This window comes from Pimephales promelas, unplaced genomic scaffold, assembly GCF_988280905.1.
Source record: "Pimephales promelas unplaced genomic scaffold, fPimPro1.hap1.1 HAP1_SCAFFOLD_119, whole genome shotgun sequence".
Classification (NCBI taxonomy): domain Eukaryota; kingdom Metazoa; phylum Chordata; class Actinopteri; order Cypriniformes; family Leuciscidae; genus Pimephales; species Pimephales promelas.
In genome coordinates, this window is record NW_028297340.1 from 1 (window position 1) to 21,846 (window position 21,846).

Sequence of the window (21,846 nt, forward strand, 5' to 3'; positions counted from 1 at the left end):
ACGTGACCATTCACCAACACTGGGCATGCGTGCGCCGGTGTAAACAGTGGTTGGCGAATCAGGGAAAGACACGTCATGACTGATGACACCCAATCATAGAGCCGAGCGTAAGCCTCTGCGTCATCGTTTGTAAACTCCTCCGTTTTGTCTCGTCCACACTAAAACACCTCCGGAGTTTCAAAACGCAAAACGCAGCTGCAGCGTTTCTAAACTTCTCCGTTTTAGGTCTTCGTTTTTCCCGTTTTAGTGTGGACGGGAGGTGCAAACGTAGCAAAAGGTCTCCGTTTTTAAACGAAAACGCAGTAGTGTGGACGGGGCCTAAGAGTCTTCCTCCGATTGCTCACTGCCTCTCTTGTTCACTATTAGAGCCAGACCGATATATCGGCAGGTCGATATTATCGGCCGATATTAGGCATTTCCCAAACTATCGGTATCGGCAGTTATAATGGCCAATAAATGAATATTTCAAAAATAACACTTAACACGCTTGAACCATGTCATGAGTGTTTGAGTTATATAGTTTGTCCACCAGAGGGCACTCTACACCATTCCTGTTGGAAACACTCGTTGAGTTGGTCACAAGACATACATTGCTTGAATAACAATTAAAAGAACATCCCCATCAGTTCTCTTAACTCAAATAAGCATGACAAAATTTGTGACTAACAGTTTGTGACTGTCGAGTTAAAATAAATAAATAAATAAATAAAATATCGGCCGATATATCAGATTTTAAAACCCAAAAATATTTGTATCGGTATCGGCCTTTAAAATCCTTTATCGGTCGGGCTCTATTCACTATATAGGCTACACTATACACTCGCCAAGCCCAGAATGCAAGTAAAAATAGGCGTTGGTGGGTGTATGAAATAAGCCTAATTCACAAAACATGATTTTAAAACTGTGCGGTTCACACTACATGACTTGCTCTCAGTGAAATCAGGAGTGTTCGAGTTGGTGAGCTGTTCACACCACACGACACAACGTGATTGATTCAACAACTCTGTCACCCAACGACAAGCAGCACATGTGTTCACCCATGGGCTGCTGGTCTGAAAACAAGGTGTTTTTGGTCGCATTGTTGGCGTGTTGCTATTTTGAGCAACTGAAATAGACTGAGATGTTTTAATGAACTAAACCTTGCCTCAGCTCTGACCCGTGTTCTTCATTCAGTGAAAGCTCCCCTGCAGCAGAGAGACGTGACGTGACCCTTTGGAGATTATATTACTCGAGCGAGCATGTACAAATACTGTGAAGAAGCATATTGTTGAACTTATTTGAACTCTTCTCTTTTTTAACTTTTCAAAACATTATCGCCGAAAAAACATCAAAGAATGTGGAGGATATGGGAGTGATTCTCAGGAAATGGTGCCATTTCTGTGCTGTTTTATAGCCTTTTATTAGAGCTGGGTATTGACAAAAAAATTACCATTTGATTTTGATTCACTAACTTGTGATTAAATTAAATTCCGATTCGACAAGATATTGATTAATTGGGGTACAGTACATGGAAAATATCCTAAAGGTAAACAATCTCTATCAAGTAATGGTATGAACTATACAGGGAATCCCGGTCTAGTACGAAGCAAAGCGAAGTAGCAGAGTCTGCTATTACCAGGCTAGGAATAAATGGCACTATATGAAAATACAAAACTTATAATAAAAAAACATTCTAATAAAATTTCACAATACTGCTGTGTTTGTTTAGGGTTTTTGATCAAATAAATACAGCCTTGGTGAGCAGAAGAGTATTCTTTCAAAAAATATAAAAATATCTCAAGCCCAAATTTTGTATATATACCACGTTTACAAGGGGGGTATTGTAGCCTATAGTCTAAGAAAGGGACATTGAAAATATCATAAACACTTACATTTGCTCAATAATAATATGAATTGTAATATCTGGTCCTGTTAATTTGAGCCTTTTTTATTCTACTTTTTGAACAATAATAAAAACGTCCCTGAGTATTTCTAGCACATAGGGAGCGTTTCCAGAGAATAACCCATGGGACTTTGATTGCAATGCTTTCAATAGCTGCTACTAATGTCTTAACTCTTAAACAGCAGAGACCCAGTCAGACTGAAGTGTTTGATTGGAGACAATCACTCTGAAACAGCGCTTGATTACATTAGGGCTGGGTAATAAATATCGATTTCTCGATATTAATCGATTCTCATTTTTACAAACCGATATCGATTCTTAAATCTCAAGAATCGATTAGTCATCCTGTTGTTTCATTTGAATGAATGAGACATTGTATCGCGGCTGCGCGTATCCAACAAATCGCAATAATCTTTGTCTCTTGTTACTATTGATATGAAACAAAGTCTCAATTTTCAAATTACGTCCATTTTTAAAAAACATAAACAGCGTTTTGGCGCTGTGGCGTGAGATCGCTCTGGCGCAGCTCCAGAGAAGCAGCAGCGCTGATCTCTCTTCCGGCTTAATAATACCGGTCACAGCGCGAAATAAACATGAATGAGCATCTGAAAGTGTGTTAAAAGATCGAGTATAACTTATCTAAATCCGTATCATGTCACATTGATTCGCTCAATCTGCGTTTCAACCGTGGAAAGACGTCAATTAAACAGCTTGTAATCAATGTCATGTATCGTCATATTTACCTCAGAAAAACGTACATAAACTCGTTAGTCCACACTCGTTAGTGTTCTTCAATATTTAATGCATATTTGAATAAATCTGGCAAGTTTTTATGACAGCCACCATTTAAATGTTTATATTTCATATAATCTTCTTATTATAAAAATAAATAAAAGTGTAATTTAAGTGTTTGTATAGTTAATTATTACCTTCATATTAGGCTAATGAAGCCTAGTAGGCTACAACTAGACTATATATAGACCATAGTTTACAGCATTTAAGAGATTTGATTCCCTTGAGAAAAATTGCCATTTATTGTAACTGATATCCAAAATAATCGATATTGAATCGAATCGTAATCGAAATCGAATCGAATTGCAAGCTTGTGAATCGAAATCGAATCGAATTGTGAAATTTGTCTCAATACCCAGCCCTAGATTACATGCACTTAATTAACAGTTTAAATGCTCTTGCATGCAATGCATACATATTTGTGTGCATACGTATGTTAACTTCATTAACAGCCAGAGTAAACAGAGTTGAAATGAAACGCAGTATATTTAAAAAATCTCAGCATCGGTTTTCAATAATCACGATATGGCATAGACTAGTTGACTGTCCATTGAAAAAGAGGAAACGTCACCTTTGTGCTAATGCAATCTGAAGTCCGGTTTTACTGCACACATATGCACATGCTCTCTCTGTCTGTAAAGTGGGTCAGGACAGCATCCACAATTGATTGTAATTTTTGTTTTAGAGTGCGAGTGTCTGAGTCGTGTTATAAATGAGACGTGCATTTCTATGCATCACTGACTCGTTCAATTTTCTCTCTCTCTGCAGGTGCTGTGTAGTTTGCATCCTGAGTGTGAATATATTTTTCAGTTGGCAAGAGATGAACAGCGGTGTCTGCGAGAGATCTCAGAACCTGGGAACCTCAGCAGCTCCTCAGGTAATTAAACCCAAGCTCCTGATGGGATGTCGAAGGGGTTTGTCGTCCACAGGACACGAGACACATGCTAAACACTGAGATTACATTATTAAGATCAAGCGGAGACATTTTCTTTGGCATCCTGCATTTCAGATTTTTCTCTTCAGAAAAAGTTCCTAGTTTTCACGTGCGAGTCTCAAACTGCACTCTGAGTTACTGAGACAAGTCCGAGATCTCAATATGAACTCATATATTTCTCAGATGCATTCGAGACTAAATTATATGAGCGATACTACCGTTTAAAATTCAGGGTTGGGAAGATTATCCCCCCGTCTTTGACTAAAATGCTGTTTTAACTGAAAGTAACTTGCACTGATAATCTTAAAATATGTCAGAGACATTGTTTTGTCTCAAGATGCACATCAGTAATGTGTTTTCAAAGGCACGTTTATAAGCTATTTAAAGGAGTAGTTCACTTTAAAAAACTTTTGCTGATAATTTACTCACCCCCATGTCATCCAAGATGTCCGTGTCTTTCTTTCTTCAGTCGAAAAGAAATTAAGGTTTTTGATGAAAACATTCCAGGATTTTTCTCCATATAATGGACTTCAATGGGGACCAAACGGTTCAAGGTCTAAAAGACAGTTTCAGTGCAAACTGCAAACTGTTCAAAGGGCTTTAAACGATTCCAGACGATGAATAAGGGTCTTATCAAGCGAAACGATCGCTCATTTAAAAAAATAAAAGTTTAAGTTTTATAAGCTCAAATGCTCGCCTTTTATTATTTTATATATATATATATATATATATATATATATAAAGAGTTCAGATGCAAAAGCCTCTAAGTGCCATTTGAAATTTTCTTCTAGAATGATCATTTTTATCAAGCTTGTATATTTAAGTTCAGTGATTTCACTTAAATGGCAATGATATTTACCTATTAATTGTCATTTAAGTGAAATTACTGAACTTAAATATACAAGTTTGATAAAAATCATCATTAAAGAAGAAAATTTCAAATGGCATTTAGAGGCTTTTGCATCTGAACTCTTCATATATAATTTATATATATATAATATAATATATATATAAGCTTTTGTAACATTTCTAACTTTTGATCAATTTAATGCATATTATAATGATAATATTTATTCATTTAAAAATAAAACTCTTCCTGACCCTAAACTTTTGAATGGTAAAATATTCTGCTGCTACTTTAAAAAATATATACTTTGTACTGTGGCCATATCAATAATGTCTCCTGTCAAACATTTGAACTTTTACATTGACTTTTAAAGACTATATTCTTCATTTCTTTTTTTATTTTAAATGACATACAAAAACAGGTCACAAACCCATTAGGTGACATTTAAAATGAATCACATCTGCACAGCATTTTACACTGCCATAAGCGGTCCGTGATGACATTCAGAGACAGAGGTTAACACGAGATCACACTCATTGTAATGCAACGCCATGCGTTTGCATTTCCCAGCATGTTTTGCAATGGCTTTGCTAGAAAGTCACAGATGTTCTTGTGCCGATCCAACACAGAAAACTGGACTGTAATACGGTAATTCTAGATGTGATGTGCCACGGAAAGCCTTTCAGACACATTGTTTTCTTGATGTTTGGTGCTTGAGTGCATGCGTAGTTATAAGGTCATGCTATTTATATATATGTGTGCATATGTGTGTGAAGGTTGCCCACCAGTATGGGACTCTGTAGTGTGTTGGCCCAGAGCTGCAGTGGGTGAGACCGTCCACACTCCCTGTCCCGCTGTTTTCTCTCTCTTCAAAAACAACACAGGTATGACACACACACACACACACAAATCAAAAATGAATTGAGAATGCAGTTCAGTACCTGATTGAGGTAAAGATGGAAAACAAGATGCATAAATTGTGAATCGTTACATTTGAATTTACAGTAAATTCATAGAAAGAAATAGAAAGAAATTGATGTATTGCTGGATAAATGAAAATGTTAAACATTATTATTATTTTAAAGTGCTCCTATTATGTTATTTAAAGGTTTCTAATGTTGTTTTGGAGTCTCCTACAACAGGTTAACATGCATTCGGGCTCAAAAAGCAAATTTTTTCTAAATATCATTGCAGCATCAGCTCTTAAATCGGTTCAGTAAAAGATTTATTCTCTCTAAAACCCCGCCTTTCTGAGAGCTACTCTGCTCTGATTGGTCAGATGGCTCAGTCTGTTTTGATTGGTCGATCGCTTTCAGCTTGTGTCGGAAAACAAACGCACATTACCATATCTGAATTTCAGCGGTGGATCTTCCTCAGCACTTGATGGACAGTGATATGAACGTCGGTTTTACGAGACAGTGAAGACAAAGTTTGTTTTAAACCTTCGTAGGTTTGTGCGGGAATTTAGACTAAGACACTGATTCCTTTTACTTTCACAAATAGCTGTATTAAACACTACATGAATGGAAATATTTGAAAACGTATAATAGGGACACTTTAATAACCAACATTTGAGATCATTTTAGTATGATTTATCAATACATGCTATTTAAAAAAAATAATTAAAATATTGGCTTATATTAATAAACAGTATTTGAGAGGTAAGTTGTTTCTGTTTATTTAATTAAATGTAATACGTAACTTTTACATTTAAAGGATCATTTTTATTAGTTAACAAGAATGTTATGGCCAATTTTGCTTTGGCAAAATTAAAACATTTTCAGATGGCTTTCTTAAAGGGATACTCCACTTTTTTTGGAAATAGGCTCATTTTACACCAACAGTAGAGTTTTTACCGTTTTCGAATCCATTCAGCCGATTTTCTGATATTTAGAAGAATATCAGTAACCAGAGAGCTTCTGGTCTCATTGACTTCCATAATATATTTTTTTTCCTACAATGGTAGTCAATGAGACCAGAAACTCTCTGGTTACTGATATTCTTGATGTGCTAAAAATCAGAAAAATGGCTGAATGGTTTCGAAAACGGTAAAACTCAACCGTTTAACTCTGGGGGAGTGGTAAAATTAGCCTATTTCCAAAAAAAGTGGAGTGTCCCTTTAACTTTTAACCACTTAATACAATACACATTTGAATAAGTTATTATGCAAATATATTTATAAGGGCCAGGCATTATGTAGTACCACAAAATGTGTGTATTAGAATACACTTTAAAAAAGTCAAACAGAAAATGTTTCTATCTAATGAATTTAAAGAGTTCTGAGTTTGCCCAACCTTGGTTCACACATGCATTTCCATATTAACAGCTTCTGCGAGCAAACCATGAAGCAAACGCGTTGGTTTCACTCTGTGGGCTTTAACAATAGACACATCTACCTTGAGAATATAAGCTGAAAACTCAAATGGTAAAATGCACGGCCCCAATTTCAAGGTTTCATAAGCTTGAGCAGAAAAGGGCAGGTTTTCTATTTGCCATTGCAATAACGTCTCAACTCTCCACATATCCGCCAGTATAACAATCTAAACCCAATCCGGCCAACCAACACTACAGGCAAATCTGAAAGACAAATAAAATTGTGCTGCTGCAGTAAAGTGTCACTCCACCGCTGACTTGTGTAGAAAAGGATTCAGATCTCATTTCACATTCAGCTTTAGCACAAACTAATTACATGCATTGCATCTTGTCTCCAGAGAAAAAGATTTAAAAAAAACTCAATGAAATCCTCATGAAATGACAAGTTGCCAGTGAATGTATAAACATATTTAAATGTTTTTTTTAATCATACCTTGCATGATTGTGATTGATGTTTGATCTTGATTGGTTACTCTAGGTATAGTGAGTCGTAACTGCAGCGCTGGAGGCTGGTCACGGCCGTTCCCTCCATATCATGAGGCCTGCAGTGTTGAGGACGACATCCCAGAGGTCACTGACATGTTCTGCAATTCATGCTCACTTGTATTTGATGAGCATTTTCCATTTATTCATATTTATTTATTCTTAATGTAGGTCAACAACAGTATACAGTATATATACACTATACACACACTCACTGGCCACTTTATTACACCAGTTTAATTGCACGTGAACACAGATATCTAATCAGCCAATCACATGGCAGCAACTCAATGCATTCAGGCATGATCAAGACGATCTGCTGAAGTTCAAGCTGAACATCAGAATGAGGAGGAAAGTGTATTTCATCAAAATATTCATTTCATTAAGTGTACACACCAAACCTTGAAGCAGAAGAGCATCTCTGAACACACAACACACCAAACCATTCAGTCACTCACTCAAAAACTCACTCACTCAAAAACCCACTCTCTCACTCACTCACTCACTCAAAAACTCACTCACTCAAAAACCCACTCTCTCACTCAAAAACTCACTCACTCACTCACTCACTCACTCACTCACTCACTCACTCACACAAAAACTCACTCACTCACTCACTCACTCAAAAACTCACTCACTCACACAAAAACTCACTCACTCACTCACTCACTCAAAAACTCACTCAGTCACTCACTCACTCAAAAACTCACTCACTCACACAAAAACTCACTCACTCACTCACTCACTCACTCAGTCACTCACTCACTCACTCACTCAATCAAAAACTCACTCACTCACTCACTCACTCACTCACTCACTCAAAAACTTACTCACTCACTCACTCACTCACTCAAAAACCCACTCTCTCACTCAAAAACTCACTCACTCACTCACTCACTCACTCACTCAGTCACTCACTCACTCACACAAAAACTCACTCACTCACTCACTCAAAAACTCACTCACTCACACAAAAACTCACTCACTCACTCACTCACTCAAAAACTCACTCAGTCACTCACTCACTCAAAAACTCACTCACTCACACAAAAACTCACTCACTCACTCACTCACTCACTCAAAAACTTACTCACTCACTCACTCACTCACTCAAAAACTCACTCACTCACTCAAAAACTCACTCACTCACTCACTCAAAAACTCACTCACTCACTCAAAAACTCACTCACTCACTCACACAAAAACTCACTCACTCACTCACTCACTCACTCAAAAACTCACTCACTCACTCAAAAACTCACTCACTCACACAAAAACTCACTCACTCACTCACTCACTCAAAAACTCACTCACTCACTCAAAAACTCACTCACTCAAAAACTCACTCACTCACACAAAAACTCACTCACTCACTCAGTCACTCACTCACTCACTCAATCAAAAACTCATTCAGTCACTCACTCAAAAACTTACTCACTCACTCACTCACTCACACAAAAACTCACTCACTCACTCAGTCACTCACTCACTCACTCACTCACTCAAAAACTCACTCACTCACACAAAAACTCACTCACTCACTCACTCAGTCACTCACTCACTCAATCAAAAACTCACTCATTCAGTCACTCACTCAAAAACTTACTCACTCACTCACTCACACAAAAACTCACTCACTCAGTCACTCACTCACTCATTCAGTCACTCACTCACTCACTCAATCAAAAACTCACTCATTCAGTCACTCACTCAAAAACTTACTCACTCACTCAAAAACTCACTCACTCACTCAAAAACTCACTCACTCACTCAGTCACTCACTCAAACTCACTCACTCACTCAAAAACTCACTCACTCTAAACAAACTCTGTAAACTGAAAATGTAATTTAGTTGAAAATACATGTAGATTTAATTGATTTGTGCTCATTTGTCCCTTAGGAGTTGTATTTTGCCACTGTGAAACTGATCTACACTGTTGGTTATGGAGTGTCGCTGCTCTCTCTCTCTGTTGCTGTGATAATACTGCTGCTCTTCAGGTACTGTGCTTGGTGGACTGAAAAAAAAACCTCTCAAACCCGCTGCTGATTAGTCAGTACTGTAAAAATATAGCTAGTCTCTTTTGTGAGTAACTTTTAGCATATATCTAGCTATTTTTATTTTTGAGACTAGTAACTACTAGTCTCAAAGTAGTTACTGTAACACTAGAAGAAGATTGTATTCCTTACAATTATATATTTAAAATCATGCTGTTTGTGTTATAGGCGATTACGCTGTGCTCGAAACTACATCCACGTCCAGCTGTTTTTCACCTTCATCCTAAAATCTGTGGCTGTTTTTATCAAAGATGCTACGCTGTTCTCCAGTGACGACACGGATCACTGCACACTCACTACGGTGAGTCTGTCACACCATCAATGCTGTTTCCTGTGAAGAGTACTTCACACACACCACTTTATTTCCTCAATGACTGCAGACGATGTTTTTTGCTATGCTTTACTGATAATATTTCTGAGTGTATTTCTTAACATTTTTTATATAGAAAAATTGAGGAAGGAATTAACACATTAAAGGAGTAGTTCACTTTAAAAAAAAAAACTTTTGCTGATAATTTACTCACCCCCATGTCATCCAAGATGTCCATATCATTCTTTCTTCAGTCGAAAAGAAATTAAGGTTTTTGATGAAAACATTCCAGGATTTTTCTCCATATAATGGACTTCAATGGGAACCAAACGGTTCAAGGTCCAAAAGACTCTTTCAGTGCAAACTGCAAACTGTTCAAAGGGCTTTAAACGATTCCAGACGATGAATAAGGGTCTCATTTATAAAAATAATTAACAAAGTTTAAGTTTTATAAGCTCAAATGCTCGCCTTGCTCTGTTCTGTGATGTGCGTTCGTGACTCTCCTGTTCGAACTCAAATCTTTTTCCGTTCATTTTGTTTGTTGAATGAACCAAATGACACGAAAAAAGATTCGTTCATTTTGATCAACTTCTTACTGAAGCACCAAATAATTTCAAGTTGTATAAGAGTTTTAGACCCTGTTTTGTACTTTTGTACTGATTTCTTCCAGAGTCCTCCATAGCTGTGTTCATTTTTTAAAAGTAGAAATATTCATCTTCCTCTACTTCCTGCTGAGTTCATACTTTCTCCCTCTGCTTATCTCCTTCCACTCCAGTTTTTTTGCCACCTTGCCCTTTTTTATTATTCTCAGAGTGTCTCTCTCTCGCTGTCCTCTCTCTCTCTCTCTCTCTCTCTCTCTCTGCAGGCAGCCTGTAAGGCATCTGTGGTGTTTTGTCATTTTTGCGTCATGACTAATTTCTTCTGGCTGCTGGTTGAAGCCGTGTATCTGAACTCACTGCTGGTCTCTGCTTTCCAGCGCAGCCGCCACTGTCTGTGGCGTTTCGCTCTGCTGGGCTGGGGTGAGACTCTCATATCTCTGTCCCTGTCCTCTCACACACTCCTGCCTCTCGCCCTCACAGATGACTTTTATCTTATAAGTGTTGACTATGTGAGTTATTAAAGGAGTAGTTCACTTTTAAAAAAAACTTTTGCTGATAATTTACTCACCCCCATGTCATCCAAGATGTGCATGTCTTTCTTTCTTCAGTCGAAAAGAAATTAAGGTTTTTGATGAAAACATTCCAGCATTTTTCTCCATATAATGAACTTCAATGGGGACCAAACTGTTTAAGGTCCAAAAGACAGTTTCAATGCAAATCAAATCAAAAACAAATCTTTTCCCGAGTCAGTTTGTTCATTTTGTTCGTTGAATGAACCAAATGACATCATTCATTTTGATAAACGAGTTCGAACAGGAGAGTCACGAACGTGCATCACAGAACAGAGCAAGGCGAGCATTTGAGCTTATAAAACTTTAACTTTGTTATTTATTTATTAAACGAGCGATCGTTTCGCTTGATAAGACCCTTATTCATCGTCTGGAAACGTTTAAAGCCCTTTGAACAGTTTATAGTTTGCATTGAATCTATCTTTTGGACCTTGAACCGGTTGGACCCCATTGAAGTCCATTATATGGAGAAAAATCCTGGAATGTTTTCATCAAAAACCTTAATTTCTTTTCGACTGAAGAAAGAATGACATGGACATCTTGGATGACATGGGTGTGAGTCAATTATCAGCAAAAGTTTTTTTAAAAGTGAACTACTCCTTTTAAGGAACAGAAGGGAATCTAGGTTAGGTTTGTCTCGATATTTTGTTAGCACTTTAATATAATATTTTATAGACTTTAAAATTAAGTAATTCATAGTTAACCCAAAAATGAAAATTCTGTAGTCATTTACAAAGCTTCATGTCATTCCAAACCTGTAAGACTTTCATTCATTTTCAGGACACAGATGAAGATATTTCCAATGAAATTCCAATGTAATTCATTTCTGAATTCTGTTGCTCCATTGAAAGTCCATTTAGCGTTTAAGAATAATGTCTGTGTCACTCATCGGTGGAAAAGAGTTCAAAAGAATAATATAGTTTGAAAAAAGTATACAATGAAAGTCAATGAGGTCCAATTTTGTTTTTGCCTCAGAAAACAAAATACAGAAAACATTTACACATCACCTTTCACAATAATGCATAGAAAGGGACACTACCATTAAAAAGTTTGGCATCAGAAAGATTGCATTAAATTGATCAAAAGTGACAGTAAAGACATTTATAAAAAACAAAAAAGATTTATATTTCACATAAATGTTGTCCTTTTGAACTTTTTATTCATTTAAAAAAACGTTGGTTTCCATAAAAATATTAAGCACCACTTTCAACATTAATAATAATAATAATAAGAAGAAGAAATGTTTAATTTCTGAAGGATCGTGTGACACTGAAACTGGAGTAATGATGCTGAAAATTCAGCTTCATCACAGGAATAAATTACATTTTAAAATATATTCAAACAGGAAACAATTGTTTTAAATTGTAATAATATTTTACAACACTGCTCTATTTTTGATCTAATAAATGCAGTCTTGCATAAGAGACTTATTTCAAAAACATTAAAAAAAATCTCACCAACCCCAAACTTTTGAATGGTACTGTATGTACAGTAGAGATTAATTCATGTGCTTTGTGATCACGTTGTCTGGCATTTTATTATTTTTTTTCGGTAATGACCAACTGACTGTACATTATGATCCTTATTTCTTGACTTCTTACTCTGATCTATCATCATTTATGGTTCTGTAGTCTATTATTTTTCTCATCTTCACAGCCATTATATTCTCAGCGACTCCAATCAGAGAAGTACAGCATGATCTTTCTGTTGTTCTTTTTTCTCAATTTCCATTTATATTCTGTCTGTCTCGCTCCCCTCTGGCGTGTGGGACCCTGAGAGGGCTGAGAAGTGTCAGAACATCTCTCGTGATTGGCACCTCCGTCGTCTTTGATTTCAGCAGGCAATTGAACGAACAAACAGTTCAAATGACATTGTAGAAGCAGTAGAGATGCATAGAGACGTACAAATCCATGTTCTCGCTCTTATACACGTTCCTCGGAGCGTGTTATTCTAAAGAGTTACATTCTGGTATATCAGTCTTTTTACAATCAATTCCTGAAGTAATAAATCAATTCCTGAAGTAATAAATCAAGTTTTTCCTCATTGAATATCCTGTATTGCATCACATTAGGAAAGTTAAATGGATTCCAAACCTCATTATCAGTTTTAGAAATATGGAGTTGAAAATGGCCTTTTTCTTGTGCAAATATGTTTAATACTTTCATGAATGCTGTCTATTTTTCATAATTGCTTAAATTATTAATTTTGGGATCATGCCAACTTTTGGTAATTTAACTAAAAGGCATTTAATATTTCAGTACCATCACCATTATCCCATTAGCACAGTGTTATATTACAGTATCTCAAATGTTTCCACCAATGTTTAAACCCAAAGAATTCTCAATTTGACCCAGTTTAGCGTCCCTCCTCATCATTAATTGAAAATAATAGCACCGGTATATAATCCATGCTTTTGTACAGCGTTGCATTGAACAACATTGCATTAACAGCGTCATCTTTTTGTCTCTCTTTGGTCTTTTCTCCAGGTGTTCCTGTGGTCTGCATCGTCCTCTGGATCTGCTCTAGAGTGTATTTTGAGGACACAGAGTAATTGCACGTTTGATCTCTACCTTTAAGTAGTGGTTCTCGTGAGGGATTTGATCAAGCCCCCGATGCCAAACGCACACTTCAAGACTTAATCTCACCGGCTTGATGTTTTCAATCTACATTCTGTCACAGATGATGCACTTATTATAAAGCAATGGGTTTTATCATTTACTGCTTCATTGCATCTTACCTGTTAAAGGGATACTTCAAGATGTAGGTGTCTTTGTTTCTGCAGTATTTTCAATTTTGATATTTTTAGGTCAATCCCTTCTTGTCTGTCAGTCATATAATGGAGGTCTATGGTCACCACCTCAAAGAGTATGCACAGAGAAGTCAAAATTAAACATGATTTAATGACTCGTAAATGTAAGTACACATTGATGGCCTAAGACACGAAACAAGCTTTTTGTGTGAGAAAATGAACAGTATTTATATCGTTTTTACCTCTTGTAACTACTGCCACGTCCAAGTGATCTGAGGCCCTTTGTGGCTGTGATATAAATGCGATATAAATACTGTTCGTTTTCTCACACAAACCGCTCGTTTCGTGTCTTAGGCCATCAATGTGTACTTACATTTACGAGTCATTAAATCATGTTTAATTTGGACTTCTCTGTGCATCCTCTTTGAGGTGGTGACCATAGACCTCCATTATATGACTGACAGACAAGAACGGTTTGACCTAAAAATATCAAAATTGAAACTACTGCGGAAACAAAGACACCTACATCTTTGATGCCCTTGAAGTAAGCTAAAACATATCAAAAATTGATTTCAAAGTGAATTATCCCTTTAATGGTGTGTTCACACCGAACGCAAATAGAGAGTCAAATCGAGAGTTTCGCAGGCCAAAACGTGGAAGTGAGTTAGCATGTTAGCACTTCCGCTTCCCTCGCCCTAAAGCCTATGGGATTTTTGAATGGGTTTTTGCTAAAATCACCTGAAATAAGGTCTGTGGTGAACAGAGGTGAAATATTTTAGATCTATGTCTTCAAAATATATGAATTTTGGATTAACTTGTACAGATTATCTTGATAGACAAAACGTGTAAGGGTCACAACTCTTTGTTAAACACAGATCTTATTTTTTGCAATTTTCCAAAAGTCTATGGGGAAAATGCATTGCTTTTCGACCGAGGGAACCCATGCGCCGCTAGCGTCCGAGTTGTCCTACAAAGTGACGTCATGACTCTATTCGCGTCATTCGCGACGCCCAGCGTCTTTGCATTGATTTTTGTATGTAATCCACTCGTGCAAATTTGCGTTCGGAGTGAACACACCATAAGACATTGATGTTGTCTATCTAGGGACCTGTGCTTTTTTTTTTTTGTTCAGGTGCTGGGACATAAATGAAGATTCTCCTTATTGGTGGATCCTCAAGGGTCCCATTTTAGTATCCATAGGGGTAAGATAATGCACGAGGACATGGATGTATGAATGAAGGGACTCACACACAGTTATTTTCATGTTTGTTTCATGTTTGCCCAACCAGGTGAACTTCCTTCTCTTCATGAACGTTATCAGGATTCTGGTGCAGAAACTGAACCCTCGCTTGATCCAATTCAACAATTCGTCTCAGTACAGGTACATGCCCGCCTGTAACAGAACACACACACACACACACACACACACACACACTGAAGGGACACTAGCTGCGTGTGTGGAGATAAGTGGGTGATTTCAATTCACTCTCTCTGGGAGATGAGTGGCCTGAGGGATTGTGGGATTGATAGCGGTGAGAGCTTTACAATTTGAGAGCTTTAAAAAGAGAATTTTAAAACTTTTATTCATCAAGGATACATTCAATTGATCAAAAGAAGACTTTTTCAACAGATTTCTGTTTAATAAATACTTTAATAAATGTAAATAACTTTACTTTCTATTCAATATCGAATCGAAAAGTAATTCCTTGAAAAGTATCACCATTTCAACAAAAAATATTTCTATTCAGCTTTATTTTTTATTTCAGTTTTAGTCATTTTAGTACTTCAACGTATTTATTTTGGTTACTTGCCTTAAGGCAACATTTCTAAAACTCATTTCCAAAATATAAATATTTTTAACATTTTCATGTAATATTAATATTGTATTTCAGCTTTATTTCAATTACTGCTAAAGGTTTTTAATAGTTGTATTTTTAGTTAACACACACATCACTAATATTGCAGCATTTTTGGATGTTAACTTTAAACTAGATTAATAAATGCTGCAAAAATATTGCAACATCTAAAAAAATAAAATAAAAATATTTATGCAATATATTTCAATATATAATATATGCAACAAAAAAAAAGTTATGCAAAGCATATACAACCTTATTGTGAAGTAACTGTTTTTTTGTCTATTGATTGAAAACAGCAAAAATTAATAATTACAATGTTTATTTCTCAGAAGAGAAAGTTGAAACCTACTTCTTTTAACTTTATTTTTTCCATCAACTGCAGAACTGTGCTGTAAATAAATATTTTGTCAGGTCTCTTAAAACTTATATAGTTACATCTATATTTTCTGGTTGCATTCAAGTGATGCACATAATTTAATATGACTGAATGGCCAATGAAAATCAATGTAAGGGTCAGAATATATTGAAATTATGTAGCGATAATGCACAGGATTGTGGGATATCATAGGCAGTGGAGGATACTAGTGAAATATGAGTAGTAGATCGGATGTTTCGCAAAAGTTGCTCTTAGAAATCTTGTAAACACACTTGAACTCCAGGGATGTGCTAATGAAATGCATGGAGTGAGACTTTGAGATCCTTGGATAAGCACCACAGATGTAACGCTGAAGCAAACCTCGCATGCCGACAGGAAATAGAATCGTGTTCCCATACGGCGCTCGACGCATCATCATCACTGCTAGGATCCTTTGAAGCTTTCTAAGTGTGCTTTTGTTCTTTCAGCCGCTCCCACATGATCTCTACTGTACGCTTCCCCCGTAGAGACCGGCAGAGAGCATGACAATACAATAATGTTTGCAGTTTTAGGTATTTTAATAGATAACACATACTATTCATATTTTCTGAGTTAGCTTTTATTTTTAATTTTTTAGTTTTAAAGTTTTAGTAGATATGTTATGTGTGTAGATATGTTATGTTATGTATGTTTTAGTTGTAATTTTAATACTTCAACATTAAAAAAAAACATTTAGATTTAGTTTTTATTTCAGCCTTATTTCAATTAATGAAAACTAGTTTTAATAGTTATAGTTTTACTTGTATTTCACAATAACAACACTGCCCACAATAGACCATATTTCATTACCATGTATTTTGAACATGCAAAATTACCATCTTAATACCCTATAAATACCCTTAATACCCTTAATACCCTGTTGTACCCTATAAATACCATGGTATAATAATAATTAATTAATAATTAATGTAAAACGGCTATATGGTACATTCAGTAAAAAAGACATTTACCATAATGTTTTGTTATATTATAATACCGTCAGTGGCATATGACCTGTTTTTTAATTTTTTTCTACATTAATTTTTCTCATAGGGTTTTCTTAAAAGTTTTTGTTAAAGAGTTATAAGCCTTGAACTAAGCCAACCAGAATCACAACATTGCAAAACTAAATTTGAAGCAAAAAAGTATTTGAAAATCAGACAAAAATATAAAGGTAAAGACTACAATCCCATGAAGCATTGCAAACAGCATAATCAAATTAAAAACATTGGAGAAATATAAAACTACTCATTTACAAATGTCGAATCATGTATATATAAAAACAAATGTATATATATAACCTATATATATATATGTATGTATGTATGCATATTTTTCAATAAACGTAAAATATGTAAAGTATTTTAAAGCGTTGAGAGATCGCTATTCACAGTGTGTCATGGGAGTGGGCGGAGCCTAAAAGATATTTTGAGGTGTGTTTCTTTTATTGACTCACTGATTAATTTTCTCTACAGCATCATGGGTAATGTAGTTTTTCACCAGGAATTCAGCTGTTAAACACTATTATTAAAAAAAAGATAAAATAATGTGGGCTGACAGCTTCAAAAAGTAAATACTATCGAGTAACAACCTCTGTAGCTCACAATGTGCAAAATACTATACTTTTTGGTAGTTTTTAAGTATTAACAATAAAACAAAACAGAAACATGGTACATCTTTTGGGAAATGTAATTGTGGTAGTAACTTGTTTTTTGGGCCCGTATTACTGTGGTGTTCTTTGGTGTAAATCAATTGAAACATTTACAACAATCACAAACAATTCTTTTGCCAAGTCAGATAGTTAATTGGCCAAAATGTAGGCTGTTGCCAAGCAACGAACAAACGTATCAGGATCATTTCCACGAAATTTCTGCTCATGCATGTGTAAGAGCACTGACCTGATTATCTGGAGAGAGATGTGTGTGTGTGTCTTGTTAATGCTGTTATCACGAAGAGACTCTCTGTCTGTTTGCCATAAATGAGTGTGTGCTGCTGTTGAATATGCAGATTTCACACAAGTCTGTGAATGACAGAGATGCTCTCCAGAACCGGTGGTTTTAAGCGTTTCTGCCAGACTACTTGACAGTTTTGCATTAAAACACATTTCACTGTGTGCAGTGGTGCAATCATAGTAAAACACCACGCATTCATTGATTTGTGAGTGAAATTTTAATATGTTTCACACTGAGGGACCTCATCTACATTTATAGTTAAAAAGTGCCATTGTATTTCAGTGAATTAACTTTCAATGTCACACAAAGCTATTGTATGGCTTCAGAAAACTTATAAAATATGGGCTACTTTTCTTGGAATACTAAACGTCTCTTTTTGTATTTCATGAAAGAAAGAAATCGAGTGCGAGTACATATATTTTCATTTTTGGGTGAACTGTCCCTTTAAGCTCAGAATGATGGCTTAATTCTCTTATAAATGATACATTATATTTGCGTTTTATTTTAGCAACGCAAATTTTTGTTGTTTTCATTCATGCATATTTATAGAGCTATAAACACAACATTTCTAACAGTGTTTACAATGCACTTAAGAATATTTACATCATATGCAGAGGAAACCTGTGAATATTAAAGGAATAGTTCACCTTAAAATAAAAATGTAGTCATTATCTCACCCACCAGTATGCTATTTGATTTTTTTAGAAATCAATGAAAATGAAATGCTACAAACACACCTCATTCGATGCGTCATTGATACCAAAACATGGTTTCCCTCATACATCATGACCTAGTGACAGATTTCTTTCACACGAATCTTTCATATGGGGCTCAAAATATAGCCTACAAATACAGATTACTTTTTTATTATTATTCTTTCTGGTCCGGTGCATCTGTCCCCATTCATTTTTCAGGTAAAGGGACGAGTCATTGTGAGTAAATGTTGACATAATTTTCCTTTTTTCCTTTAAAGGAAGTATTGCAATATTATTACTCGTTTGAATCCATAATATCCACTCGGCAGAAGCACCCAGCTCTACCCAATAACCTCTTACCCTTCTTCCTCTCCATGCTTTATCTCTCCTTCCCTCAGACGACTGACCAAGTCCACGCTCCTCCTCATCCCTCTCTTCGGCACTCATTACATGGTCTTCAGCTTTCTCCCAGACTACTTCGGCGTGAGCCTGCGGCTTTGCATCGAGCTGTGTCTGGGCTCCTTCCAGGTTATCCAGCCCACTATCGGCACAACACGGCTTAAACCCAATCCTCAGCGGGAGTGTAAAATGACTGAACTAAGACTGGAATTATAGGCTACTCGACTTTTACTCAGATTTCTGCACCGATTTTAGTCTAGGCGCATCGATGCTAACGTTAGTTGGCAAAAGTCAGAGCCAGTCTGCAGATTTTCAGAGGATGCGTCTCAATCAGTCGGCCATTTTAAGGACTGTCTCAATCGCAAAATCCTTCTAGGGCACTGAAACATTCGCTTCCTAAAACGTAGAGCCCGACCGATAAAGGATTTTGAAGGCCGATACAAAAATTTTTTGGTTTTGAAATCCAATATGCCGATATATCGGCCGATATATTTTTTTATTTTTTATTTCAAAAAGGCACAACAAAACATTAACAGATTTCCCTAACATTAGTTATTTGTAGTTATTTATGAGTTTTAACCAAAATAATATGATAATGCATTTTAAAAAGAAACTTTCTTTTATTGTCACAACTGAACAGACTGATGATAGTGGCATTAGCTAGCTTTATGGTTAGCTAGTCTATGATGAACCATCATTTAGCAATGGATTACGTCATACTGCAAATTGTAAAACATACATTTTCAATATAACTGGCCAAGGAAACTTCCGCCGGCCACAAATTGTGTCATGCTTATTTGAGTCAAGAGAACTGATGTGGATGTTCTTTTAATTGTTATTCAAGCAATGTATGTATCGTGACCAACTCAACGAGTTTTGCCAACAGGAACGGTGTAGAGTGCCCTCTGGTGGACAAACTACACAACAGTCATGACATGGTTCAAGCGTGTTTCGTCCATTTTTATTTTATTTTTGAAATATTCATTTATCGGCCATTATAACTGCCGATACCGAAAAATGCCTAATATCGGCCTGCCGATATATCAGTCTGGCTCTTCTAAAAAGTCTTGCAGCGCAAGTCCGATTAGCCAACAATTGATTCTTGTAAATCTTTTTAATGAATCAAAAACAGAAAACACAAAGAGAGGCACATTCTTCACTTCTTCCTGAAATGCCTTCATCTAATCGATTTTTGAAGGCAGCATTGATGTATCCTTCACTGCCTTTGATATCCCACAATCCTGTGCGTTCCATTCTGTGATATTTAAGCTAAAAAATAAAGAACTGAAAAGTGCGATTGATTGGTGGTCACTTTCTTTGTAACTGTACAGTTTTGACCACTTCTAATGTCATTTCTAGCGAGAAATTGCATATTCACTTAGTTATCACCACAGCTTGCTCTATTTTGCTGTAGATCATTAAACCGTTGTGTTGTCGGTCCTCAAAGTTATCAAACGCAGCCAGCATAGTCTGATTCATGAACAATTGATTCTTCTAAACCAGTTCTTTTTATTGAATCAAAAACATGCAGAGCGAACCGTATAGTCTGATTCAGAAACAAATGACTCTTTTAAACCACTTCGGATTGAATGCAATATTAAGACGAACGTTGTTTGGTCCTGAAACTGCCACGGAAGATATACGTACACTTCTAGGCCACCTCTATTATTGATCAGGATGTGAAGAGAGTTTCAACCAGTATAACAAAAAGTGTTTTATTTCCGTCTGATCCTTTAGACATTAAGGCCCGGTTTCACAGACAGGGCTTAGATTAAGCCATGATTAGACTTTAGTTCAATTAGGACATTAAACGTGTCAGAAAAACACATTACTGGTGTGCATCTTGAAACAAAAATTTTAATTTTTGCGTCTCTGCTAGTTACTTTCAGTTAAAACAGCTCAAACATGCATTTTAGTCTGGGACTGGGATTTGATCCCCTCTTTTCTCTGACCACTTAAAGTCTTGTGTTGTATTCCAGTCTTTCGATGTGCTCCCCTCGGTACAGTCGATGAGTTGATCAAAACCACCTCAGAGCAGACCTCATACTCACCTCTGATCTGTTGAGGCAGAAGATGGACATTGGGGTGTTAGAGATATTAGACTTAGTTAGCCGGAACGCTAATTGAGTTTCTTGAAGGGCCGATAACTAATTTTGAAGATTAATTCCATGCAGGAGTTTGAGGAATGATGAAACCCTCTTGTAAAAGTTTATTTAAGTCATTATATGATGTACGTGATGTCCATTTTTTAGTGCTAATTACTGTCTTTGAAGGCTAACATTGAAGTAAGACTGTTCTTTGTCTTGACTAGTCAGACATGTCAGTTTAACCGAATGTGAAAATGAGTAAATCGTGCAGGTGGTTTTTAGATTGCAGCATATGCTGTATCAGTGACAGGTTTGATATCTCAAGACATCTATTTTGAGGTTCTCTCACATATATATATATATATATATATATATATATATATATATATATATATATATATGAAGAGTTCAGATGCAAAAGCCTCTAAATGCCATTTGAAATTTTCTTCTTTAATGATGATTTTTATCAAACTTGTATATTTAAGTTCAGTAATTTTACTTAAATGGCAATGATAATTACCTATTAATTGTTATTTAAGTGAAATTACTGAACTTAAATATACAAGTTTGATAAAAAAATCATCATTAAAGAAGAAAATTTCAAATGGCATTTAGAGGCTTTTGCATCTGAACTCTTCATATATATATATATATATATATATATATATATATATATATACCATTTTGCAAGATGTAAACAACACTGGTCCAGAAGCACTTCCTGTTTCAGTTTTTTAACACTACATAAAAGCTGGGATAAAATACAACCAACAGAACATATAAAACTGAATCAAAAAGTTAAACAAACATCATCAAACATCAGTTAAACAAAAGGTTAAAACATGTTAGCTGTTCGATGTCATTATA

The 21,846-nt window shown here is 35.9% G+C and overlaps 1 protein-coding gene across 1 annotated transcript; it reads left to right on the forward strand.

Moving 5' to 3' along the window:
- Positions 1–3,418: 3,418 nt before the first annotated feature.
- Positions 3,419–21,324, forward strand: LOC148960785 (growth hormone-releasing hormone receptor-like; the record flags this gene model as incomplete). Its single annotated transcript, XM_089128199.1, has 10 exons — positions 3,419–3,551; positions 5,232–5,339; positions 7,307–7,398; positions 9,212–9,309; positions 9,535–9,667; positions 10,542–10,695; positions 13,331–13,391; positions 14,726–14,795; positions 14,883–14,974; positions 18,892–21,324. Coding segments are annotated over 10 exons (1,158 nt in total), but the record flags the coding sequence as incomplete, so codon positions are not given.
- Between the last annotated feature and the right edge of the window lie 522 nt (positions 21,325–21,846).